Below are 27,733 nucleotides of genomic sequence, written 5' to 3'. Positions count from 1 at the left end.
CCTTTAGAGCTATAAAACTATGAGAATATATAAATCTTCATCTATAAATAATATATAAATCATATTTTCACAATTATTTTATGAAAAGAGGTCGAGAAAAAGTATTCCAACTTCATGGGCAGCAGTGTACAGGTGTATTTTTTGTCTACCAAGTCATTGACAAACAGTGACGGGCAAAATATGTGTAAGTCTGTTCAAGTTTGAGTCTAGGTATTTCACGCGTGTGTGTGTGTGTGAGAGAGAGAGAGAAGATGTGTGTGTGTGTGTGTGTGAATGAGAGAGACAAAGAGAGAGAGAGAGGGAGAGAGAGATGTGTGGGTGTGCGTGTGTGTATATATGAGAGAGGGGTAGAGAGAGAGAAAAGGTGTGTATGTTGTTGGTGAGAGAAAGAAAGAGAAGGGGTGTATATGTATGAGATAGAGAAATATTACATGTATGTGTAATGTGTGCGTGGGTGTATGCGTGTGTTTGAGAGAGAAGAGGTGTGTATAAGTGAGTGTGAGAGAGACAGAGAGAAAAGAGGTGTGAGTAGGTGGGGGGGGGGGGGGAGGGCTAGGGGTGTAAAATATGCAACAATGGCATTTCACAACTTGTATGTGAACGCTTGTTATTATTTCGCAATTCCCGGTTATGTGCAATTTCCCCAGACATAATGTTGCGCAATTGCATGTAGACAATGCCAGAGCAGCTTTTATTTATTTACCAATACCATATATAGGCCTAGACAGGGGCAACGATTTCTTTTCATGACCGGGGGGGGGGGGGATACGAGGGGCGAGGGAGCATAGCGTAAACTGTACTTGCGTGATACCAACGGAATACAGATTTTCTACAATACTTACTTGTAGGCCTACATTTTGAAGGATATTATGCGAGGGAGCGTATTAATCTTAACGCTGCACTTATGGGTCCTCCAACGCCGAAAAAGTATATGCTATACATATTTTTTTGCACTTTTTCAAATTTTCCGGGGGGGGGGGGGGCGAGTCCCCTGTTCCCCAGGATCGCCGTCCCTGGGCCTAGGCTTACATTATTTGAACATAGTAGTTGTCTTTCAGGAATTCATGGTATTAATTTACCTTATGATGAATCGGATGCGATTAAAAAATTAACACCAATCAATAAAAATTACTTCCTGTATAAGAATGTCGATCCGTTTGAAGGGAACAAAATCATTAATATTATAATCATGATTCATCATAAATAAAGGAAGTGCGATAGCAAAATTTCATTTCGATGAGAGAATTACATAGAGTTTAAATGAATTAATTTGACTGCTCAGAGATATCTCTATGGTTCATCATGATTTTTCACTTTGTATTTAATGTGTACGCTATAATTATAAGAGAGACTTTTACATTATGCTTGCATGTACATGCGTCATTATTGCATAAACCTGAAAAAATATACTGTATTATGTTTACTTTGTTCTGTAAACTGTGTAAGCAGGAATTGGTGTAAGGTAGGCTATACTGTATTCTGATCAAAGCATGGTATAAATAAATTCAGCCTCGATGCAAGCATACGTTGATGATGACATAAGCGAACTATTCGCGAAAGGTCACGGTCTTTCAATTCCGGGTGAATCGCGCCAGACATCACGCGACACACGGGGATTCCCCGCTCTCGTAACATAATAATACTGTATGTAGGGCGTGCTCTGTTGGAATACTAGATAATGATTACACGCAAAGGAATACAAGCATACTTGTAAATTGTTGTATAGTTTCCAATTGCAATCATGAAACCACGCTGTATATTTTTTGCTTATATTTATTGAAACATAGTTCTTATGGAGAGAGCGTCGGGGGGGGGGGGATTTAAAAAAAAATCATATTAATAAATACCATGCAGAATATATATGTAGTATCGCCATTTGGCTTACCATAGTCACATACACATACACGCTGCAGTACAACAACATAGAGAGACAGTGACGTTGTAACTAGGACAGACACAAATAAAACGTGCCAGTGTAGCAGCTACTGAACTGATATCTGAAGTGTGACTGTGTCATTTATTAGGACCCAATCATTACAATGGCGACGAGATGGCGAGGGTAGTGTTCACAGACCCTCTAGATTCAAACCCACTGCTAGTTTGGAGTTGGACTGGATGTTATTGTTAACAGTTTTAGCTACATTGACGGACTTTTCGCATGCAACGAGTGTATCGTCTGCACGCAGTGCTCCTACATGATGTCGATCGTGCAGTGAACGTGAGTGTGCAGTATCAGCCTATGCATTATACATGATTACCGCTGTTCTGTGAACTTGTGCCTAGTATCATTAGCCATGAATCTGCCTCAATTCGAACGCTTTCCAGTTCATGAGGATCCCACCAATGTTGGTGTCAGGTGGGAAAAGTACATGAAGCGGATGGAGAATTTCTTCACTGCCTTCCAGATCACAGATGATGCTCAGAAGAGAGCATTGTTGTTACACTATGCTGGTCCAGAGGTTTCGGATATCTTTGACACACTCCCAGGGACAGGTACAGATTTTAAAGGTGCTAAAGATGCACTTGACAAGCATTTCTCTCCAGCTCTTAACGTCGAGTATGAACGCTTTGTTTTTCGCCAATGTAAACAATCAACAGATGAAACCGTTGAACAATACCATCTCAGACTTCAACAACTCTCTGCAACTTGTAAGTTTGCAAACACCAGTAGTGAAGTCAAGTCCCAAATCATCATGGGGTGTACGTCAAGTAAACTCCGCAGATACGCCCTGCGGGAGGAGGTAACCTTGCAGAAACTCCTCATGTCGGCGAAAACTTTCGAACAAGCAGATCGACATGCCACTGCTATAGAAGCTAATTCTCAAGATGCAGTCCAAGCTGTGAAATATCAACCAGCACCTGCTCTAGCTACAAATACAAACCGTTTTCAACAATCTCGCAATCGTCCATCTAGATCCTCCACTAAGTGTCGCAACTGTGGTGGGGCATTTCCTCACAAGCAGGACAAACCATGCCCGGCAAAAGGTAAACAGTGCCATTCGTGCGGGAAAATGAACCATTTCGCCAAATATTGCCGATCTACACCTCGTACCCCGCAAAAGACGATCCAAGCTTCTACACATACTTCGGCACAGTCTACGGTAGACGACACCACTCATGACCCTGATGGCGACGCTTATGCCTTTCAATTTAACATCAACTCAAAAAAGGGCAATAAACCAATGGTGATGGTTAGTGTTGATGATAATGAGCCCCTTTCAGCACTGATTGACACTGGTTCTTCGGTGATGATGATGAGCAATGAAACATTCAGTCGTCTTAGGTCCAAGCCTCATCTCGTCACACCTTCCATCCCAGTGTATGCTTATGGTAGCTCTACTCCTCTTGATGTGATTGGGACCTTCCATGCAACTGTCAGATACAAGTCAAACTCGACGAAAGCTAAAGTCTTTGTTACCTCTCACAATGGAGACACGCTTTTAGACATCACCACGGCCACAGACCTAGACCTCATTGCTCTCACGTATAACTTGCAACCAGAGCAGACATATGCAGACCGTTTCAGTGGGATTGGTAAGCTAGCTAACTACAAGTGTCACCTTCATGTCGACAAGTCGGTGCAGCCTGTTGCTGTTCCGCACCGACGGATCCCGTTTCACCTTCGAAAACAGGTGGAGAGCGAACTTGACAAACTGCAGAAACTTGATGTCATAGAACCAGTTTCCCACACACCTACACCTTGGGTCTCTCCGATTACTGTTGTTCAAAAGCGAAATCGTGAAGACATACGCATTTGCGTCGACATGCGCAATGTCAATAAGGCTGTCATCCGTGAGCGCCACGTAATGCCAACAGTGGATGACCTCATCTCCGCTCTGAATGGTGCCACAACCTTCAGTAAGATGGATCTCAATTCAGGCTACCATCAGCTAGAACTAGATGAGGACTCTCGCCAATACACCGTCTTCTCAACTCATGCAGGCCTTTATAGATATAAACGTCTTAATTTTGGAGTCTCCTCAGCGTCAGAGATTTTCCAGCATGCAATCCAAGCAACGCTTCACGACCTACCTGGTGTCCTAAATATCAGCGATGATATTCTTGTGTTTGGCACCAACAAGGCTGAACACAATGCTCGTTTGGAAGCAGTCCTCAAGCGCCTCCGTGAAGTGAACTTAACACTCAATCAGAGCAAGTGTGTTTTCAACACTGACCATGTGGAATACTTTGGCCATGTCTTTTCAGCCAAAGGTATCAGTCCTGATCCCAAGAAGGTCGAAGCCATCCAGCCTATGCCTGAACCTCAGAACGTCTCTGAAGTACGCAGCTTCTTGGGTATGGTAAACTATTGTGCCCGATTCATCCCAGGCCTTGCCTCCGTTTCTGCGCCTCTTCGCCACCTAACAAAGGCCGACTCTGAGTGGGAATGGGGCACCTCACAAGCAGACGCCTTCGCTCAGATCAAACAGCGTGTTTCACAGTCCTGTACTATGGCATACTTCAATCCAGCAAGCAAGACTGAACTCATTGTTGATGCAAGCCCCCACGGTCTTGGTGCGCTCTTAGTTCAACATGACGATCATGACAACACTGTTCCTGTCGCTCTTGCTAGCAGGGCTCTTACAGAGGTTGAACAACGTTACTCCCAAACTGAACGCGAAGCCCTTGCTATCACATGGGCCATTATCCATTTCCATGTGTACCTCTATGGTGGTTCTTTCGTCGTGACTACAGATCACAAGCCACTGGTCACGCTCTTCAATAGCCCCACTGCCAAGCCACCACTTCGATTAGAGCGATGGATTTTGAAGCTCCAGCCATATGATTTCAACGTTCAGTACCGTCCAGGCAAGCATAACCCTGCTGACTATATGTCGCGTCATCCGCTATCTACGGAGCTGTCCTCTTCGGATAATGAGTGCCTAGCTGAAGCTCATGTCAGTTTTGTAGCAGGTCACGCCGTTCCTAAGACAACGACCTTGTCTGACATCACAGCTGCTACAAAACAGGATCCTGTCCTCCAGGTTGTCATTGACGCGTTGGTAAATGACAACTGGAAAGATGTTCTCGCACATGCCACCGACACCAAATCAGAACTCCAAAGCCTGTTCAATGTTCGTGATGAGCTCACTGTGTCAAATGAGAGGGATTTTCTTCTCCGTGGTAATCGCATCGTCATCCCTCAATCCCTTCGCCAGCAAATAATTGACATAGCTCACGAAGGACACCAAGGGATCACGAAAACGAAGAGTCTTCTTCGTGAGAAAGTTTGGTTTCCGTCCATAGACCGAATGACCGAGAAGACAGTCCGTGATTGTCTAACCTGCCAAACAAACACAATCGAACACTCGAAAGAGCCATTGCTTATGTCACCTTTGCCCAAGAAACCGTGGTCAGAGATAAGCGTAGATTTTGCCGATCTTCCTACAGGAGAGCATCTCCTAGTGGTCATTGATGACTATTCGCGGTTCCCAGAAGTGGAAATTGTTTCCTCTACTTCCGCTAGACAAGTAATTCCAAAGCTTGATAGAATCTTTTCCAGTTTTGGGGTTCCCGACGTTGTTCGCTCCGACAATGGTCCGCCGTTTAACGGTCGAGAGTTTGCGGATTTTGCACGATATTTGGGATTCCAACACAGACGCGTGACACCTCGTTGGCCACAAGCAAACGGCGAAGTCGAACGGTTCATGAAAACACTGAAGAAAGCGTATCGTTCCGCAATCGCAGAAAACAGATCATGGAAGCAGGAGCTCTATAAGTTCTTACGCAATTACCGAGCTACCCCTCATTCCACAACTGGTGTTCCGCCAGCGACACTACTTTTTGGAAGAGCAGTTCGCACACGCCTTCCAGAGCATGCTTCTTCAGATCATCAGCCTCTCGATGGTTCCCTTCGCTCTCGTGATCATGACAAGAAAGAGCGTATGAAAACCTATGCTGACAGCCGCGGCACAACTCGTAGCACGGAAATCAAAGACGGTGACACCGTGCTTGTTCGACGTGATGGTCTGATTCCCAAACATCAGTCCCCGTATCTTCCTCAGCCATACACAGTGATCAGATAGAGAGGAACCCGCATCACTGCCCGTTGTGGTAACCATTACATCACGCGTAATTCGTCACGTTTCAAGCGATATTGTGGACCTCTTCCTCGCTCTGCTCCTGATGATGATGAAATCGATTTTGACATCGCACTCGATGCCCGTGATGTTCCACAACCACCACGTTTGGCTCAACCGCGTCGAAACCCCCAGCGTAATCGCCACCCCCCAATCCGTTTACGCGATTTTGTTTCTTGACTCTCTGCACGCAAACATACCCATGTGCACGTACTTCCCAATTGCATAACAAAAAATGCAGTTAACTTGTTAGTTTTCTTTATTCACATCATATAAACTCAACAGAACATGTTAGTTTTATATCGCACTTGAATTTCTGTTGGAAATCATTGGAACTGAAATATCCATGTAACTCCACTGTATTACTTATGTACTCTTGCAAAATAACCATTTATTTCTCACCCAGCTGGAAAGTAAACAGGCATTCAGTTTTTTTTTTCCAATGTCATGTGCATTGTTATGGAATACTGCTCCATGCTGACTAGAAAGTAAAGTACATTATTTTCTGTGCCATGTGTACATGTAATTGTCAGTTTATATGTGCCCTAACAGGTTTAGACCATTTATTTTCGTATACATGAATCATTTTCTTTTCATAACAGGACATGTAATGTGTTTCCTTTTTACATGCATCTTTATTTACCACTCTTTTATCTGCTTTGTCCTGTATCTCTCCGGCAGTTATATAATGTTCTATTTATATTTGTGTGAGCTGCCATACATATACTGTCATCAAGCCTGTATCACGCTAGACATTTAATCATTCTCTTGTCTGAATGTCGTACATAGCAGGAAGTTTGAGATATACAATTTTTTTTTTAAAGGAAAAGGAATGAAAGTAGTATCTACAATACTGAATAACCCAAGTTCATTCTGAATAGTTTTCACTCAATAATTTTGTTTAAAGACATATATTGCCTTTTATGTAGATACTCTTTTACAGCTACAAGAGGTTATAAGAGAGAAACAAAATGATCAAACTTTTTTATAATTTTAATAACAGTCTATCATTTGTTGTAGTAAATGTGATTCAAAAACAACAAAACGTTGATGCGAAAGGAAAGTTGTTTTTTGTTGTTGGATGTAGTAAAACTCAAATTTGAGGTATAAATAGCCTTCAGTAAAGCCAGGGCTATGTTTTATCACTGTTCTTTGTTTTGAAGAGTATTTAATGGTTTAATGATTTCTCACTCCTTGTGAATTGAGAAAAGAAGGTAAAATGTTATTTGGTATAAACTCGTTCACCCAAACTTATTAATTGCTTTGTTTAATGGGGTTAAAAATATAACTCTAATGTATTTGTTGGCATTTGTTCAGTTGAAAAGTTGTGTTAGATTTCAAAGTTCAGTTTTTGTCTGAAAGAAGTAAAGAAAGTACTGGTTTCCAAAATATAAGACTAAAAAGTGGAAATATACAAGTTTTATGGATATATGTATGATATGAAAGGTTCATTCTATATCTTGGAAAGTATATTACTCGTGCTCATATTGCTTTTGATGCTTAACAAGATTTCTGTGGTAGATTCCATCCAAGGAAGGGAGGAATGTAGTATCGCCATTTGGCTTACCATAGTCACATACACATACACGCTGCAGTACAACAACATAGAGAGACAGTGACGTTGTAACTAGGACAGACACAAATAAAACGTGCCAGTGTAGCAGCTACTGAACTGATATCTGAAGTGTGACTGTGTCATTTATTAGGACCCAATCATTACAATATACACAACACTATCGCATTTGAATTAAAGAAATATCAATAAAAACAGGCAATACCTTTAAAAAAAAAGTGGAAAAAGTACATCTTAAGAACAAAGAGGAGATGGGGTGACAGACCATTCATTATATCATTCATAATATATAAGTCCTGGTAGGCCTATCAAATTGATGTCTTTTAAATTATGACACCTTCATATACTGTGGAGGTGTTTTGGTATAGTGGTTCATTCACTCGACTCTCAGTGACTTGTCGTAGGGTTCGAATCCCAGCACAGCACTAGTGTCTGTTGGCAATATATTAATCCACACATGCCACTCTCCACCTATATGGGCAAATGGGTACAATATTTTATAATTTATTTCTTCCTCTTCTTTTTCCTCTTCTTATTACTGTTGATATTATAATTGTAATAGTCATTAGTTAATTGCTATTTTTTGACATTATGATGACATGATATTATGTGAAATTACTAATTATGAACAGCCTTCATGCTTCAAACCTATTCCTTGACTATTGGCATGCATACAGTCACTGGGGATTTTCGAGACGTGGAATTCCCCACGTCTAATAATAAAGCGTGTCTTTGATACGCTAGATACCGCACAGATCAGACAAACGGTTACTCTCCCATTCTCTCATCACACCACTTCGTCGATTGACGTCTCTTTATATTATGTCCAACAGTCCGTTTTTAACTCACTGGCTCTGAATTGCAGACTCCGAATATCTTTAATTCAATGACTACAGAATATTCGTTTGACCGAAAAAGCTGTCATAAGGAGCGACTTACATCAGTTTTCAGAGGTATCGCCCTTACCATGAATCACGGGGCTACGGAAATTGCCGCTTGAACTATTGCTCGATATTTCCCCTGATGCCAGTGTGGAATCGGAAGGGAGGATACTCCTGATGTCATCAGAGTATTCGTGATCGGTGAATATGATAGTTGCTTTTAATCTTTTTCTCTAAGGATTAAGACCGATTTGGTAAGTGAACAGAGCAGATTTTAATTAGTAATCAACTGTATTCTCGAATATTATTGAGGAAAAGTGTGAAGGAATTAACGAAATAAAATACTAGCACAAAAATGTTTTGAACCAGCAACCTTGACAACTTGTCTAATAAGACGTCACACTTCAGTACTATAAGGAGAGAGGGAGGGAGATAGATAAAGAAAGATAGAAAGAGAGAGAGAGAAAGAAAGAGAGAGAGGGAGAGAGAGAGAAAGAGAGAGAGAGAGAGAGAGAGAGAGAAGGGAGGGGGGGGGGATGACCCCCACCCCACCAGCCAGATATCCTTTCTTATTAGTGCCCTAGCGCTTTATTTTATCTACGAGATGTAACAATTGAAGCTTATAACCACCGAATCGAATGGATACTGTATTGAACGTATGCTGTTGTTGGCAACGTGTGGGTTTTGTGTACAGGGAAATCCCACCTCTCCAGTAATGGCGGGTGGGCATAGCGCCGCTATTGTAGACAGGGGCGGCGATTTCTTTTCATGACCGGGGGGAACGAAATGCTAGGGACGGGGAGCAGTGTAGCAATGAGCAAAACATGTGTTTTCCGGGGGGGGGGGGAAGAAAAAAAAATCCGCATCACCCCTACTTTTACATGGACATGCAGGCCCCGCTGAAAGTTTTTAAAAGGGGGGGGGGGGGCTAAAATGTTTCGGTCAGGTAGAGCATAGCGAGCGAAGAAATGGAGCGTTAATTGGCTTGAGGTCAAGGGGCAAAGCCCCGGCGGGGTTTTTAGGCATTTAAGCATTTTAGGCATTTTAGGCGTTCAGGGGGGGACAATCCTCCCTAAAAAAATTGAGGGGGGGGGGGGACGTGTCCCCCCCGTCCCTGATCCTCGCCGCCCCTGATTGTAGAGTTGTAGTTTGTAGCATGATAACCCACTGCAGTGCTTGTTGCGGCAGTTTCTGGAAATTACGATCCTACTTCCTACTCTTACATGTTAAATGAGGGCTACAATTAGTAAGCATTTTTTTGCCCGACTATAAATTTGGGAATTTGTCATTTGGGGGGGGGGGGGGGAGGGTGGGGATAGTGACTACTAATTTTCTTTTTTTGGCCCTCGAAAATTTGAACAATCGCAATCCCCCCCCCCCTTGAGCGCCAAGGGGGGGGGGGGGGGGGGGTCATCTCCAAAAAAAGGTAAAATTAACGTGTTTTATACGTTTTTTTATCCCCGGGGGGGGGGGGGGGGCGGCCCCCCTGGATCCGCCCCTGGTTGGGGGTGGGGAATGGTTTAGTCAAGTTTGGGGTGTATTTTAGTGTGTTGACTGGGAAATCGCTGCGTCCACCCAGTAATGCAACACTTCCATCCCCATGCATGAATCTACCTTTATCGAAAAACAAAGAGCAAAAAAGAAGAAACAAAAAAGAAACGCAGGATGTAACAAAAATCTGTCCCTATAGATGATCTTAGTAAGCTGACAAGGGTATTATTAATTCGAGGTGAAGATCTAGGACATTTTAAAAAGTGTTTGTTTAGGGGGGGGGGGGGGGGGAGGGGGCTTGGGGTACTTGCATTCATTTTGTTAATTCGTCTTCCCATTATATATATAATTTCTTTATTAGGGGGTGGGGGGCTCAGAGCCGCTACTGATCAAAATGTTCTTCTGACTTTCTTGAATTCAATGACTGCGTCAAAATTTCATATATTACTTGATTGATTGAAAGGAATATGTATGGTCTTTTACCGTCTCCTTCTCATGTTTTTTTAACATCTCCAATTTACACCTCTTTCAACCATGTTTCCTTAACTGTCTCTCTTCCGATAAAGCCACTTGAAGGGCTGGGGTGGGGCACGGTGCTCCCTAGAGCAGTTTGTTTTGAACCGTTTGCTCTTCGTTTTGAATCATAAACTCAACTTTCAGTGTTTACAAAATATTAACAGTCATGCTTACTAACATGCAATTACAATTTTATACGGAGGAGTGTGGGAGTCGGTTATCCTAATTGCGCCCTCTAGAATCACTACACAAACATATTATGAAGGGATGTCATGGATGTGGGAATCCCCACCGGAAACATTATTGATGACCCATTCACAATCGATCCCAAATCAACCAACATGATCGGTTATCCACAAAAATTGCTAATTTGGATAATGCATTAAAACTTGTTGTCCTACTTTCTGATCTTCTATGTCGATGGTGTTACTGAAAATGTTGACTATTGATCATGTGTTAGCGTAAGAAAGTAACTGGAGATTTGTTGATTATGTATTTCAAAATCGATAACTAGTATTTACTTCACCATAAGCCTACTGTATAGTATTCACTTGTTTTTTTAAAAATGCATATTTAACGTCTTAAACTTGAACTAAAAAAAGACTCATTTACAATCAAAATCTATAATATTATCTTCTGACAATGAATTTTTTAATTATTAACTATCAACGTTGGGAACACTTTTTCTTTGATACACACTGGCTATTCATTATATACATGCATGTCCATTTATCTAGTAATTTCTAGGACTTGCCATCATAACTAATGAACATCTACCATGTCATATCGACAAGTATGGAGATTATAGTATTAAAATACCAGCGCTCTCCTCCTTTATCAATCTTACTTTGCCAGTCACTCGCTTCCTTTCTTATTTGTTTTCCAATTTAAACTTAGGGCCGGAATAACATTAAGCTTACGCTGCAGCCCCTTCTGTATCTAATGTATGTTGATCCTATATGAATTCAGCATGCAACCAATAAATGAAAAAAAATCCTACGTAGGCTTTAATATGTACTCTATTGTCTAAAACAAAGGGTAGTGTCAATGTCACATTAATGGGCAAGTATGCATGTTTGAATACATATACAGCTAAACCTGGCTTAGCGACCGCCTGCCTACTAAGACGTCATTTTTTGTTTCCCTTGAAAATGGTTTCTCATTGAAAACTGTACTAAAGGAACCTGTACATAAAGACTACCTGTCTGTAAACACCACTTTTCTTGCCTCCCTTTGGTGCTCTTTATAGACAAGTTTCATTGTATAAGCCAACAAATAAATTCAATTAAAAAAAAAAAATCAAATATGTTTATACCTAATTTATATTTTCTTATAGAACTTAATCATATAAGTTTCTCTGTATACTCTAGATATCTGGAAGTTGACAAGATGTGGGGTGCAGATGATGATGATGACAACGGAGGACGTTTTGCGTCTCGTCCTAACTCGAGAGATGACCACGGGAGGGGTAGACGAAGAGGATTTCGAAGGGGTGGGACCCGAGGACAAGGCAGAGGAGGTGCTACGGGTGGAGATAACGTCATGGGGAGAAGACAGAACAGGAGGGAAGGAAGTCGTGATAGAGGAGACGCCATGATGGCTGACAGATTCAGGGGAGATAACTTCCGAAGAGGAGGAAGGGACACAGAAGGAGCGAGAGGAAGGCGGCATGATGGAGAGAGAGGAGCTGGAAGGGAAGTTGGAGGCCAAAGAGGCGGTAACAGAGGAGGCCCATTCCGCCAGCGCTACAACGACAGGCAACAAGCCGGACAGCGAGGCGATCGGCCTAGAGGCCGTGGTCAAAGAGGGGGCCACATGGATCAAAACGTAGCTGGATCTAGAAGAGAGGGCTATCGGACACAGGAAAATACTAGGTATAGACCGCTTTGCATGTTTTTTTTTCCATAGGCCGATATGGACCAATATTCTCTTACACATGATAATGTGTTGCAATAAATATGCCTCTAACAGCTAAATAGGTCAATACATTTTGTTAATGACGACGCCTATTTGTATTGAAGTAAAGACTAGTCAGTTTGGTAGAAATTGTACACAATTAGCCCTGTAAATGTTTTATACACTACTTTTTTCAGCGTGTTGACACATTTTTATAACGGTGATTTAAAAGAAAAAATGTAAATTGCAGCTTGTATCAATCTTGAAATGTATGAAATGGATGAGGTAAAAGTGAATGAAAGCTTTTCATGACATGAATATATATCAATATATATAGCTTTACATCATTTAATTTCTACCATTTCAGATATGGACAGACCCAAGGAAGATACCCGAAGAACCAAGGTAACTTCAGACCGCTTAGTTCCAGACTTCTCAGGGAAATACTTGAAAAAGACCCTTCCGAGGCCGCTACAGAACTTGGGTCCCTGAAAGGAAACCTTCAAGTGGGTCTCAACGAAGATGTGATGAATGAGGTACAACAGCATCTCCTTTGGGAGGCTCTAGCATTTATTTGTGGAGCTCTAGGTGCAGAACAAACAGTGATCATGCTCCTGACAATGGCCCTCGACTCCAAACTCTGTCGTCAGCATTTACTCACGTTTTTGACCAATCTCAGGCGTCCAAGAGAGAACATCGGCGCAAGGCGGTTAAACCTTTTGAAGAATGTCATCACTGTCTTCCACTCAGCCATGCAAAGTTTGCCAAGCCGTGCTTCAGATCTCAAAGTTGCAGTCACTCTCATCTCCGATGCTGTAGCAGACATGGATGAAGACGACAAACGTGATGACATCATGGAGTCAATAAAGTCGTTGAGTAGTCACATTGAGGACATTGAAAAAGAGAGGGAAAAAGAACCCACCCCCTGACGACTTCCGCCAGCAAAACATTCTTCCCACTGTCAAGGAATTGCAACCCGGATATCAGCCGTTTCTCCGTCCTCATCTGACGAGAGGTGTATATGCCGATGCAGATCACTACCTGGATGTTCAGTTCAGACTTCTGAAAGAAGACTTCATCTACCCTCTTCGCAATGGGATATCAGAGTACCTAACTTTCAAGAAGGCGAACCCTGACAGACGGGCCAAACTTCAGGATGTGCGAATCTACGAGGAAGCTCACTACGAAAAATCTGTCCGTGATTTCTCCGGAATTTCACATTACATGGCTTTCAAGAAGTTACCTCGTGTCCGATGGCAATCGACAAAACGACTCATGTACGGATCATTGCTCATTCTATCAACGGATGATTTTAGGTCCTACATATTTGCTACAGTGGCCAAACGGGACGTAGCAGATCTAGAGAAGGGAATGGTAGCCATAGCATTGGTCGACCGAGAAGATGAAGATGCATCATGTCTACTGAATAAAAGTTTTGTGATTGCAGAGTCATCTGTCTTCTTTGAAGCTTATCGCCCAGTTCTCCTGGGTCTCCAGCGAATGTCTGGCCCATGCTTGCCGTTTTCCCAGTACACTTTGAGCATGATTCACGATGTAAAGCCACCAAGGTATCTCCAAGATCGGATGGTAACTGAAGACGATGAAATGTTCATCAATCCATGTAGCATCAATATCTCACCTCTGCTGAAAGGCAACCGACGATACTCTCCAAAAATCGACGTGCTTGACGATGGTGCTTGGCCTGATATTGAACATGTACAGCTCGACCAATCACAATATGAAGCTGCCAAGACTGCTCTCACCAAAGAAATTTCTGTCATACAGGGTCCACCAGGTACCGGCAAGACGTACATAGGTCTAAAGATCGTAGAGACTCTTCTCCTCAACAGAGAAGTCTGGTCAAGTGAAGAGAACCCTAGCCCCATCTTACTCGTGTGCTACACAAACCATGCACTGGATCAGTTTCTGGAGGGTATCTTAACATTCCATCGCACTGGCATCGTTCGAGTTGGAAGCCGTAGCAAGAGTGAGCAGTTGCAGGCCTTCAACCTTAATCGGATGGTCGGTCGGAGGGGAGTACACGATGAAGAGTACGTTCAGCGAAGGGTTCGTCATGTCAAGAAAGAAGTTGACGCTACAAGGAGACGTGTGGAGAGAACGCAAGCCAGGATAGAGGGTGCAAGAAATGGGATCATCAACGAGTATGAACTAGGCCCTTTTATGTCATGGCAGCATTACAACAGCCTCCTGCGTCTTTCTCATCTGAAACAGTCAAACTCCTGGCTTGTAGAGTGGCTTCTCTGTGAGAGTCATAATGACAGGGATTGGAACCAGCAAGAGAAACGGGAAACACTAGAACAGAGAGATAACATGCAAGAAGATGAGAGGGAAGAAAGCACCAAGCATGCTCCTGTGGCAAATGAAGCAACAGTCGAGGTAGAATATGAACGAAGTGCCATCGAGTCTGAAAGAATGATTGACGACGAATATGGTGAGGAAGATTCTGATGAAGAGGAAGACGAAGACTATCCTTTCCTAGGCCTTGACTTAAATGTTCTGAACAAACCAGAGCACAGTATCTTGCGGAGGTTCATCCATAGGAAGATGTCTGGAAAAGATGTCATCGATCCACGTGCTCTTCAAACGATTATGGATGTCTGGAGTATGCATCCAAATGATCGATGGGCACTCTACCATATTTGGTTGCAAAACTACCTGCATCAGTTGAAAGGGAAACTGCAAGCATATGACCTCAAATTCAAGCAACTTTGTGGTCAGCTAGATGAGGCAAAAGGCGTAGAGAAATACCACGTCCTCCGACAGGCAACTATAATCGGTATGACTACAACTGGAGCAGCTAATCACCAGCAGGTTTTGCAGAGAGTCCGACCAAAGATCGTTGTAGTAGAAGAAGCAGCTGAGGTACTGGAGGCACACATCATCACGGCATTAAATGCATCATGTCAACAGCTGATTCTCATTGGAGATCATCAACAACTTCGTCCGAAACCGAACGTGTTCCTCCTGGCCAAGAAGTATCATCTGGACGTTTCATTGTTTGAAAGACTTATCAACAATGACTTTCCTTACTCACAGCTTGAGTTGCAACATCGGATGCGTATCGAGCTTTCGGGTCTGATGAGAAGGCACTTCTACGACAACCTTCATGATCATGACACGGTGAAGCAATACGGAAGTGTGAAAGCAGTTCAAAAGGATATCTTCTTTCTAGATCACGCAGAACCAGAAGATGAAATGGAAGATACACAGAGTCACTACAATCTCCATGAGGCCGGACTCGTAGTAGCGTTGTGTTACTACTTCATGCAGCAGGGGTATGAACCTGATAAGATTACAATCCTCACAGCTTATACAGGTCAGCTACTGAAAATCAAGCGCATGATGGATCGTAGCAAGTTTGAGGGAGTCAAAGTTACCTCAATAGACAACTACCAGGGAGAAGAGAATGATATTATTCTCTTGTCCTTTGTGAGGAGCAACAATCATGGGCGCATTGGATTCTTGGGGATTTCGAACCGAGTTTGTGTCTCATTGTCAAGAGCAAAAAAAGGGCTCTACTGCGTTGGAAACTTCACCCTCTTTGCAGAAAAGAGTGAGCTATGGAAGGGAATAGTGAAAGATCTAGAAGCAATGGGATCTATCGGAGATTCCCTTACGCTGCAATGCACCAATCATCCAGAGGAGAGGACAGCGGTGAAAACTGCCGATGACTTCAAGAAGGTACCACTAGGAGGATGTAGTAGAGACTGTGATACCAGGCTTGACTGTGGACACGTTTGTCGATTAAAGTGTCACCCAACAGATCTAAAGCATCTCGTCTACAAGTGCAAGGCTCCGTGCTCCAAGGTTATTTGTGAGAGAAACCACAAATGCCCAAAGCTCTGCTCAGACCTTTGTTCGACCTCTTGTTCAGTCATTGTGGAGAAGATTCTGCCCTGCCGTCACGTCTGTAAAACGGAGTGTAAGACCGACATTTGGTCTATCACATGCGAGGAAAAGGTTGACACAAATTTAAGTTGCTCACACGTCCATCTTCTCCCATGCCACATGCCAACTGAGGGACTTGAAAAGAAGTGCAAAGTCCTTACCGAAAAGGAATTGCAGTGTGGCCACAGTAAGACAGAGAAGTGTAATGGAAGTGGTCGATGTGATGAGATAGTCTTGAAAGTTCTGGAATGTAACCATACCTGCCATGCAGCGTGCCATAAAGATCCAGAGGACATCAAATGCAAGGAAAATGTTGAGAAAACATTGCCATGTGGACACACGCATACTCTTCTCTGTTCCGCAAGTATTGACAATTTTCGGTGCAACACGATTACCCGAAAAATTCGCTCATGTGGACACGAAATCATAGAGAAGTGCTGTCATAACAGTAAATGTTCCGAAGTAGTAGAGAAAACCTTGCCTTGTGGTCACAACTTGAAGATGATTTGTTCGACCGAAGTAGAAACAGTAGTATGCAAAGCAAGGTGCAGTAAGGAGCTTCCATGTGGCCACATTTGCAAGGAAAGATGTGGGGTGGATTGCACAGAGAACTGCACTGAGATGATCACCAGAGATGACTGGCCATGCGGTCATGAGGTAACCGTTAAATGCTGCGACGAAAGCGACGCATGCTACATCGCCTGTGAGGAGATCTTGATATGTGGGCACAAGTGCAAAGGGACCTGTGGAAAATGCTCACAAGGTCGTTATCACCACCCCTGCATTGAGACATGTAAGAAAAAGCTGGTGTGCGGACACGAATGCGCCCTCAAGTGCGGTGCACCATGTCTTTCCTGTAAAATGAAATGTCTGCGGCGTTGTCGTCACTCGCAGTGCAAGCATCCGTGCAGTGAGCCATGTGATGTTTGTACGAAACGTTGTAACTGGAAATGTGAGCATCACGAGTGCAAGACGTTGTGCTGCGAACCTTGTGACAGACCTCCATGCAACAAGCCCTGTTCGAAGAAACGGAAATGCGGTCACCCTTGCATCGGTCTTTGTGGTGAGATCTGCCCCAATAAATGTCGCATCTGCGACAAAGAAGATTTGGAGCAACGTTTCTTTGGGACCGAAGATATCCAGACGGCAAGGTGAGTTGAATGTTATGGAACCATTCTTTAAGAAATAAATCAGGGAAGACGCCTACAAGACATATGAAAAGAGATGACTTTGAATAATCTCATTCTGCTTCATGTTAAAAAACTAAATTATACAATATAAAGGTTAACCTGTGGTATTCTCCTGCTTATATTTTGTCATTTTGTCATACATGTCTATGTAAAACAAAAAATAGATCTCATTGGAACAAAATACCCTTTTAGTACTTCGATAATACATCTAGATTTATATTGCTCGTCATGCTCCTTGAAAGATAAACTTGAATTATTAGAAAAGAAGTAGAACAATTTTGTAGAATGTAGAAAACATTTCCTTAAAATATTATGAGAATATGCCAAGAGCAGAGCTAGATGCATGATTTAACAAATTTCCAAATTTCTTTTGCTACGTCTATAGGTATATTCAACTAGAAGACTGTGGACATTACTTTGAGGTAGAAGGACTTGACAAGTTCCTGGGACTCGGCATAAAATCCAACGGTGCAGAAATATTTACCAAACTATCGGTAATACTACATTTGTTTTCATGAATTATCAATTAATTTGTCATTTCACTCTTATAATTCGTATCATATCACAATACTTCTAGTACGCTTTATCGTAGATAGATATTATATACTCATAAAAGACACACCTCTTAATCAAGAAGGACATGTACGTGTAAATGTGTTTAAAGTAGAAGAACAAGAATTTGGCATAATTTATAATAACTCTTCTAAAAATAATACATTCTTTTAACTCCTTACGTTTTTGATGTATCAGTTTGGTCTTAATTGATTACTGTGATACTGTAAAATTAATACAGGTTTTTATTTTGTTTCATTTTTAAGGTAAAAACCTGTCCAAGATGCGAGAAACCCATCCAGTTAAGTCGTCGCTATAGTAATCTCTTGAGAGAATCTTCAGCGATCAAGCCGCGAATCGTGGAAAAGCTACAGGGTGCTCGCAATAGCAATGAATACAATCACCTCCTCCGTAAAGTCAACTCAGCCGTCATGTCGGCGAGAGAAACCATTCAGCTTTTGTCACCCAAATCACCACTAGCGTTGAGTAGATACTCGCATCCGCGATTGTGGTCAGTGATAGAGAGTAGAAAGTCAACGGCGAACCAGCCATTTTTGGACAAGCTTCATGAACTACTCCTGGCATCAACAGAGGAACTGGACAGACATAGCAAGTCATTGCCGAATGTACTCGTAGATCAGCACGCGAACGACCTCTGGAATGAGATGAATCGAGTGACGATCATGTGCGACTTGGCCGAAGTACTGAGGGGAGGAGCAACAGAATCAACCAGAGTACCCAGACTTCTCAAAATCCTAGGTAGGAATAGGAATATGACATTAGCACATCTCCTCCTCAATGGAATTCGCATTGCTAATGGGATCAGCCATACTGGCAGTGACCTACCGACTTTCAAACGCACTCCACGTCTTTCCTTAGAAGTAACCATGTGGCTTATTTGTGCCAAAGGACATCCCGTTTCGAATGATCAGCAAAGAAGGGCGCGTGCGAGGACTGCGACTTGGCTGAGCAGGAGAAAGTCCGCTCCGAGGCTTCTGCAGCTGTAGGACGCCCTAGAGAGAATGTGACTGGTCAGCGAGACATAGGTGGTCAGCAAGGCCAGCGGGGTAGGGGACGAGGACGTGGAAGAAGAGGTCGAGGCAGAAGGGGTGGTCGCAGAGGAGGACACCAAAGAAACTATGTCCCGTTTTGAGCCCGAATACGCGATCAGAATATCCGTACATCAGAGATTGCTAGTCATTTTGCATGAAGATGTATACAATCAATATCAAACACGGTTTATGAATTACACTGACCTTCGTATCATCGATGTTTATCCAGATAATGCTGTATTGAAAGATTGTAATTGATCCAAGCTATTACATTGTTCTTTGAGATGAATAACGCGTGGGGGAATGCATTGATAACGTATTCGTAGTACACTGATTTGCCGAAATCTTTTTAATCTGTTAAGAATGTATTGGTCGAAATATCCTTTATCTAAATTAATTTTCCTAATTTATTTGAAGGGCTTTTGAAAGATATGCGAGACTACAATGTCCACAGCAAAAAGAGAAAGCATTTTATGTGTCATTTAAAGGATTGAAAAAGCACTGGCTAGGCTCTGCAGGAGCACACAATTGGCCTGAGCAGAGAAATACTAATTTAAGAGACTGCGTCAAAGTACATGTGAACCATCATTTTTGCATGTGCGTTATGAGGTATGAATAATCGTTTCGTAACGTATGTAAATATTCTTTATATTTTCAACTTATATCTCAATCGGATCATTTGCTGTATATCCTTTCGCTTCGCTGCCCGCAGAAAACTAAAACATCACTCGACTTTATCAAACAATGATATAGTGCGAGTTTTTCAACCCTACCAGCGCATTAAGATATGTTTTACCGCGCACTGTCCCTGTTCAATACTTGTAAGTACTGTAAAAATATAGAAGAACGCAGCAAAATATATGTCCTTATAAGAATACAAAGTCGTATCAATATGTTGTAAATAGATATCCACTGTCTTGATCTTCAATATACATGCACTTAGGTGTACATCTGTTTACATCAAGCAAGAGTAGAGTATCACAATTGGAGAAAGAACTTTAAAAATAATGATATTGATCGTATCCAAACGATTCAAAGTTGTTTTAAAGCCAAACTGTACTATAGGAGCCCAACCGCAAAAGCCCTTCTAGCACCATCTCAGGTCAACTGTAGCAGTATGGTCTCGTAACTCGCTGCTTTCATAGCAGCGCTGTTGGTTTTCGCATCGAGTCCTCTGTCTGCGAAGTGGAAATTATTTATTTGGTTACACAGTGTTGGCAAGTTGACCATGAGATGGTGATGTATAATTAACAGTATGTTAAGCCAGAAAGTTCATCAGTTCAGTATCGCTTTAAGTTGGCAAACATGTGAAAATGCTGTTGTGTTTAATATGCAATGTTGATAAGGTTGATCAGTATGTACCCTTAAACGTGTAGTGACAGGCGAATTGTGAGAATTAACATATGAATGTTGTCTCTTGGTCGATAATACATGAACCACCATCCTACTCAGAAAATGAGTATGAAACATACCCCCAATATTTAAATAGAACAGTAGATGTACATGTAGGTTATTTCGGGTAGAGCAGTGCTTCATGCAGTCACGATTCATGTTTAAAAGTTATTTGAATAGTACCCATGCTTTTTTGTGTAATCGATAGGTTTAATTAGAAGCGATGATATTGTTCAGATTAAACAAAATATGTCCAAATATTTTGTTACTGTATTTATTCAAACGAAAAATGGTTAAAACTTGAGCATTGACTGTCTCGTATTATGTACATATTAGTTTAAAAATCATAATCAATTATTTGGGTTTCAAGGAAATAACAACAGTGCCCTCAATTGTATAATGATTAATATAAGGAAAGCAATTTTTGCAGCCAAATGTAAACAGTGTTTGCCAGTTTTGAACACATAGTATCAGCGATAAAGTGTTATTTAGATATGAAAAAATATATATGTAAAACAAACTTGAATTACCTGTAATACATAGCGTTTCTGTTTGTCATTTCGCCTGATTTTTTGGGCCAAGTAAATCTGTGATATTTTAAAATTGAACTGCAATTTGTAACTGATATCTACAGGTGTATAAATGTTTGTTCTTATCATATTTTTAATGTCATTTTGATATAGTTTAATAAAGGAACCCTGTGGAAGGGGGAAAATAAAAAAATAAAAAAATATATATATGCTCGAGGTCATCCAGTTGGTGAAACATATCGTATCTATTGAAATATGAGATAGAATCGGGACATATATGTAGTAAATTAAGCTAGTTTATTGGTGGATATAAACACCACAAAATACATACAATATCAACATTTCTAATACGTATACATATCAAGATTTTCATTAAAGGTTTTGTGGAATTCTTCATTACATAAAGAATAAATTTCCATCATATAAAACCAGTAATCTACTATTAACGTTTTGAAGGTTCGACAAGGAAGAGTAGTGTATTAGATGAAAGTCAATCAAAGAATGATAGCCCAAATTGAATAATATTTACAAGTGACACGTACTAAATTATGGAGAAATTAATCTTGTCAGAATTCGGGAAGAAAGGTTGACATTATATTATAATACTGACTTTATATCCTCACGATCGTTTATTATAATAGCATGATTAATTGATGTTCAATTTTATGATGGAGATTAATTCAACTTAGGTGTAAACTCATCAGTCGTCATGAAACAGAGCAATGACCAAAAAAATGTTTTTTTTATTTTAATTTTATGTTTTACAACTTTCGTGTGGACACAACTTCCATGCCGGATGTGTGTGCAGTGTCATATACTCATTTTCGTACGCGGTTCTTGTGATTTTCAACAATATTCAGTCAATTTCTTTCTAATTTTGATCGTTTCAAAACTCACAGCATATATCAAGTCATATGTACTGCATAATCATTTCAGCTTTTGTTCACATGACTATAGATTGGTATAACATGACTACAGAACTCAAGTTTTTGTGTTTCTGCTGTTGTTCAGAATCATGTATCGAATCACAATATAAATAAACTTGTTATGCTTATTATCTCCGAACACTGTTTTACCACATGGTATCTGTACTGTTTTATCGATTCAGTGGTTTTCCTCCTTTGCAGGGGCGTTGATCCATCTACAGTAGTGGGGGGGGGGGGAGCATTATACATGCGAGGCAATATATGACTTTATCTCTGTGTTTTTGTGCTTGTGTGTGTGTGTGTTTGGGGGAGGGAATCTTAGAGGCCCCACCTCATTCCAACATGGAAACTTCCAAATATTCTGTCAACTGTCATATTATATTCACGAAGTGAGGTGGTCTCTTTGTCTTTCGCATCATGGATTACCAATTCTACCTTTCAGAACAATATACATTGACTATGATCGACTTTAAGTTGGACGTAACCATGGCAGGTCATTCATGCCGCTGTATGCTATCACTGTATGCATTGGTCTCATAAAGGACATACAAATCATGGAATCTTAGAGGCCCCACCTCATTCCAACATGGAAACTTCCAAATATTCTGTCAACTGTCATATTATATTCACGAAGTGAGGTGGTCTCTTTGTCTTTTGCATCATGGATTACCAATTCTACCTTTCAGAACAAATAAACATTGACTAATAGATCGACTTTAAGTTAGACGTAACCATGGCAGGTCATTCATGCCACTGTATGCTATCACCATTAACTGGCATTGGTCTCATAAAGGACATACAAATCATGGTCACAATCTACATAAATTACAATTTTTTGAATATTTCATTATTATAAAAGGAAAATATGACATCTAAAGGTGATACATCTATAACGGTGATAACAAACAGTGGCACGAACATCCTGCCATAGTTAAGTCCCACTTAAAGGCAATAAGTCTTTGTAAAACACCCGCCGATCTGACATGATTATTAATATCTTTTATTTAATACGGTAAATAAGTTGTGATAGGCGTGATAATGAAAATAATGACAGATGTATTACAAAAAAAAAAAAAATTAAAATACAGTACTAGCAATTAAAGGAAAAAGGGCATATCAGGTTTGGTAGTTTTTAGAGATGTACGAGGTATTTACCCAGTCGAGTGTTAGTGAACATAAAGAAAGAGAGAGAGAGAGAGAGAAGGGGGAGGGGTTGGGTGAACTTGGAAGGTGATATCACACTTCTCCACATCCTTTCCCAGTTTCTAGGGACATTGGCCATTGGCCCCGAAAAATGACAGTACCCCTTTAGTTAATAGACCCATCCAGGGTTGAATTCTTGGGAGAAGGAGGGACAGCCCGGATACGTCTGTACTCCACTTTTCAGCTTGGCTGAAGTGGACCATTGGGTGTTTTTAACATTTATTTGCTTATCTCAATTATACATGTATCTTAATTGCCCCTCTCCCTCTTTTACAAAATTCTGGAGCCTCCCATTCCATCTTTAACACGCCACTAAACTGAACCACCTATTCTAGTTTGACTACTGGATTGACAGTACTTATTACGAGTTGAGAAACTTACTCACTAAAGAACATTTTCTTTTAAGATCAGCAACGCCTTACATGCTTTTACTTTATTTGTCATTTATCTGTAACATAATTGCTCCACATTATATTAACAAAATATTGCAATATGTTCTCTACGTGATACAGAATGTAAGCGGTTTGCGCAAGACCAATCCGACTCGTCACATCTGCATGGTGGGATTGCGCAATACTTATTGAACATGCATGTAAACAGGAAAGGAATTACCAAAGACCTGCGGTGCTGACACATTCTATTGTTCAAGATGAATGTTAGAACGGAAAGTGGTATCATCCGAAAAATAACACTTATAATATATATGGGGCATGGCGGGGAGAGGGGGGGGGGGCACCTTGTACCCCAGACGATCCTATGGTAGTTTTGAGAATAAAGCAAGACAACACAATATTTGATTCATCACGGAAACAAGGGTTCATGTTGAATTTGGGTACGCCGCCCTCGTTTGCCATGCTCAGAAAATCAGTTAAACACCCCAATATATAGGTAGCAGTGGACAAACGGAGGACAATGGTGCACATATTGCACTTTTTGTGGGGCAATTGAGGTAAATTTCCTAAATCTTTTATCAATGTCTGGATACGCCACTACGAGGGTATATTACCTCAGGAAGTCACTCGTATAGTGGTCTTTGTATGACGATGACAAGAGGCTGAATGCGGCAGTAACATACTGATGCACGTGAGTAGACACCCCCATCTTCCTAAAAAATAAGAAAAATATATTATAACGATTCATACCTATCGCATATAAATATATTGTAAGACATGGCATATATGCCAGCCAGGCGCGTACGCATAAACTGGAATGTGTGTAAACCTAAAAAACCTAAAACTAGAGATATTCCCATGGCCGACCTAAAAAGGTGACCTTACAACGGAGCAAAATGTCAAATTTCCAAATTTCGAGACCAAAAAAAAAGTGTCCTCTAAAGCTTATTCAGCTGGCTGAGTCGTTGCGAAATTTTCGGACCGATTTATAAATGTTAAAAACCTTGAAAAAATCCTGCGTACGCGCCTGATGCCAGCTATAGCTCTCGAATCTGTCTACCAGCAAGACCAAGAGGCAAGAGCTGATGAGTTCAGGTTGAAACCTTTATGCTCGGGAGCAAAACAACACGATCTTTGCAGATTTCAACCTCTTAAAATGCTATCGAGGCACCTTATCCTAGTAGTAGTAGATTCGGAAATAACTCATCTGTCTTTCACATACACATTAGTTCCAATACACCTAAGAGAGAGAGAGAGAGAGAGAGAGAGAGAGCGCGAGAGAGAGAGAGAGAGAGAGAGAGAGAGGGGGGGGGGGGTGAGAGAGAGCGAGAGAGAGAGAGAGAGAGAGGGGGATGAGAGAGAGAGAGAGAGAGAGTGCCTACTAGGCATTGAAAAGGAGTTGGCCCCTGTCCCCCATCCCAAATGTTTCAATCTTTAAAAAAAAGTACAGAATTTGGAAAGACATGCCAATCAAAAATAATCAGGGAATTATCTAAAATGCAAAATAGTTTGAATATTTCCCCAATGAGCGGGAAGCGTCGATGTTGCTCTGAATGGTTTAAAGACAAGTATATGGGTTGATTTAAAATCAAGAGTATACGATATTGAAGAGGGGAGGGTGTTGGTGACTGCCTCCCACTCCCGCTCCCCCACCTACCACGTTTAATAGGTTATCTATGACGTATTTCAATGAGTGAATCTCTGAAAACACGCCCTTAAATCTTTGGAATTCCCATCTTGCTATTGCGCATGTCAAGCCGTTGTCACTTTTTGAGGTGATTTCGTGATCGTGTCAAAAACTTATTGATTAAAGTCAATAGTAAGTATGATTGCCGAGATTGTGACTTCTTTCGTTATCGTGACATACTTAGTTCTTGAATGAGGTCAATGTATACACATTACGACTGCCGAAATAGAGATTTTAAGAGCACAAGCAAATTCGAAATGTTCAATCAACAGCCGCCGACATAGCAGTGGGAATGCATTTTGAACTACGTTGGCAGATTTGAGAATCCTTGGTAAGGTATGAAAACTGTATGTTAAGTAATTCCTTCATGTATCCACGAGTCTGGCCTTTTCTTTGACAAGATATCAATTATCAAGATCAGACTGCATCTCTGTTCATTTCGTTCATTTATTATTTTATTTTGGATGGCATGCGTTCCTTTGTTTTCTTCTGATCAGACACCATTCATAATGTGCATTGCAACACCTATTCACAACACACAATGGCCATAAGTTTTCTGTCATGGTTGGCACACTTCACAAGCTTCCTTTTAAAACTAATTTGTAAGTGTCACCTCTAAATATCTGCATACACCACAAAATTCAGTGAAAATTGTGTTTTTATATCAGAGCAAAATTTTACGATCAAAATTGCTTACCCTGGTCAATTTTGCCAATTTTCTCTGAGAAAGAACGCATTTTAGTCTTCGACATGAATTGGATATATGCAGTAGTGTTGTTAAAGGCCATAGATGGCTCTATAGCAATATTGAAGCCAACACGAACAGACAGTGATGGGTTCAAGCTTGGTGGTCTCCAATCCCCTACACCTACCCTATACAAATATTTTGTTACGGTATTTATTCAAACGAAATAAGGTTAAAACTTGAGCACTGGCTGTCTCAAATTATGTACATATTACGTTTAAAAATCAAATTAAATTGTTTGAGTTTCATGGAAATAACAACAGTGCCCTCAACTGTATTGTGATTAAAGTAAGGGAAGCAATTGTTGCAGCCAAATGCAAACAGTGTTTGCCAGTTTTTGAACACATAATATCAGCGATAAAGAGTTAATATGATATGGAAAAGTTTACATCTGAAAAGAAAAGAAATTTATTTAAAAGTAGTTGCCTTTTACAAAGTGTATCGATTGTTTATTTTTTCTAATTTTTTTTGCCAAGTAAATCGATGATATTTTAAAAAATGAACTGCAATTTGCATTAACTGATATCTATAAATGTTTGTTCTTTATCATATTTTAAATGGCCAAGAATATCATTTGAAATTCTGCATGTATATATCTCTTCTTGCATACAAAAATGAATGATATCATTTGATAAAGGAACCCAGTGGAAGGGGAAAAATAAAAATAAAGATACAAACAAATAAATATATATACTCTAGGTCATCCAGCTGGTGAAAAATATCTTTCGTATCTATTCAAATATGAGATAGAATCGGGACACATAGGTAGTAATTTTAGCACTTTTATTGGTGGATATAAGCGCTACAAAATGTATACAATATCAATATTTCTATTATGTATAAATATCAAGATTTCCGTTAAAGGTTTTGTGGAATTCTTCATTACATGTAGAATCAATTTTCATCCTAAAATACCAATAATCTACTAGTAACGTTGTTACGGTTTGAAGAGAAAGAGCAGTGTATTAGATGAAAGTCGATCACAGAATGAACTTCCGAATTGAATAATATTTACAAGTGACACGTACTTAATTATGGAGAAATTACTCTTGTCAGAATTCGAGAAGAAAGGTAGACATTATATTATAATACTGACTTTATATCCTCACGGTCCTTTATTATAATAGCATGATTAATTGGTGTTCAATTTTATGATGGACATTGATTCAACCTAGGTGGAAACTCACCAATGGTCATGAAATAGAACAATGAAAAAAAATGTCTTTTTTAAATTCGTTATGTTTACTACTTTTCGTTTGGACCTAACTTTCATGCCAGATATGTGTGCAGTGTCATATATTCATTTTCGTACGCGGTTCTTGTGATTTTCAACAATATTTAGTCACATTTTGATCGTTTCAAACCTCACAGCATATATCAAGTCATATGTGCTGCATAATCATTACAGGTTCTATTCACAATACTTTAGAATGGTATAACATGACTACAGAACTCAAGTTTTTGTGTTTCTGCTGTTGTTCAGAATCATGTATCGAATCACAATATAAATAAACTTGTTATGCTTATTATCTCCGCTCACTGTTTTACCACATGGTATCTATACTGTTTTATCGAGTCAGTGGTTTTCCTCATTTGCAGGGGCGGTGATCCATTTACAGTAGTAGGGGGTGGGGGAGCATTATACATGCGAGGCAATATATGACTTTATCTCTGTGTGTTTGTGCGTGTGTGTGTGTGTTTGGGGGAGAGAATCTTAG

General features: G+C 40.7%; 3 protein-coding genes across 3 annotated transcripts; all 3 read left to right on the top strand.

The window, feature by feature from the left end:
• The first annotated feature begins 2,294 nt into the window (after nt 1-2,294).
• Nucleotides 2,295-6,026, top strand: LOC115920378 (uncharacterized protein K02A2.6-like). The gene has a single exon (XM_030976082.1). The coding sequence runs from the start codon at nt 2,295-2,297 to the stop codon at nt 6,024-6,026; it is 3,732 nt and encodes a 1,243-aa protein (XP_030831942.1).
• A 5,832-nt stretch (nt 6,027-11,858) lies between these two features.
• On the top strand, nt 11,859-13,366 carry LOC115920377. Its single transcript, XM_030976081.1, has 2 exons — nt 11,859-12,415; nt 12,805-13,366. Exons 1-2 carry the CDS (start codon nt 11,931-11,933, stop codon nt 13,364-13,366), a joined length of 1,047 nt encoding a protein of 348 aa, XP_030831941.1. The 5' UTR covers nt 11,859-11,930.
• LOC100891217 (NFX1-type zinc finger-containing protein 1) lies at nt 12,967-19,095 on the top strand. The gene is made up of 3 exons (XM_030976080.1): nt 12,967-17,497; nt 17,922-18,030; nt 18,355-19,095. Exons 1-3 carry the CDS (start codon nt 13,662-13,664, stop codon nt 19,093-19,095), a joined length of 4,686 nt encoding a protein of 1,561 aa, XP_030831940.1. The 5' UTR covers nt 12,967-13,661.
• The last annotated feature ends 8,638 nt before the right edge of the window (nt 19,096-27,733 follow it).

The sequence above is a fragment of the Strongylocentrotus purpuratus genome, unplaced genomic scaffold, assembly GCF_000002235.5.
Source record: "Strongylocentrotus purpuratus isolate Spur 01 unplaced genomic scaffold, Spur_5.0 spur5_scaffold_8, whole genome shotgun sequence".
NCBI lineage: Eukaryota > Metazoa > Echinodermata > Echinoidea > Camarodonta > Strongylocentrotidae > Strongylocentrotus > Strongylocentrotus purpuratus.
Note: the sequence above shows the minus strand (reverse complement) of the source record. Positions and strands in the feature narration are given on the sequence as shown.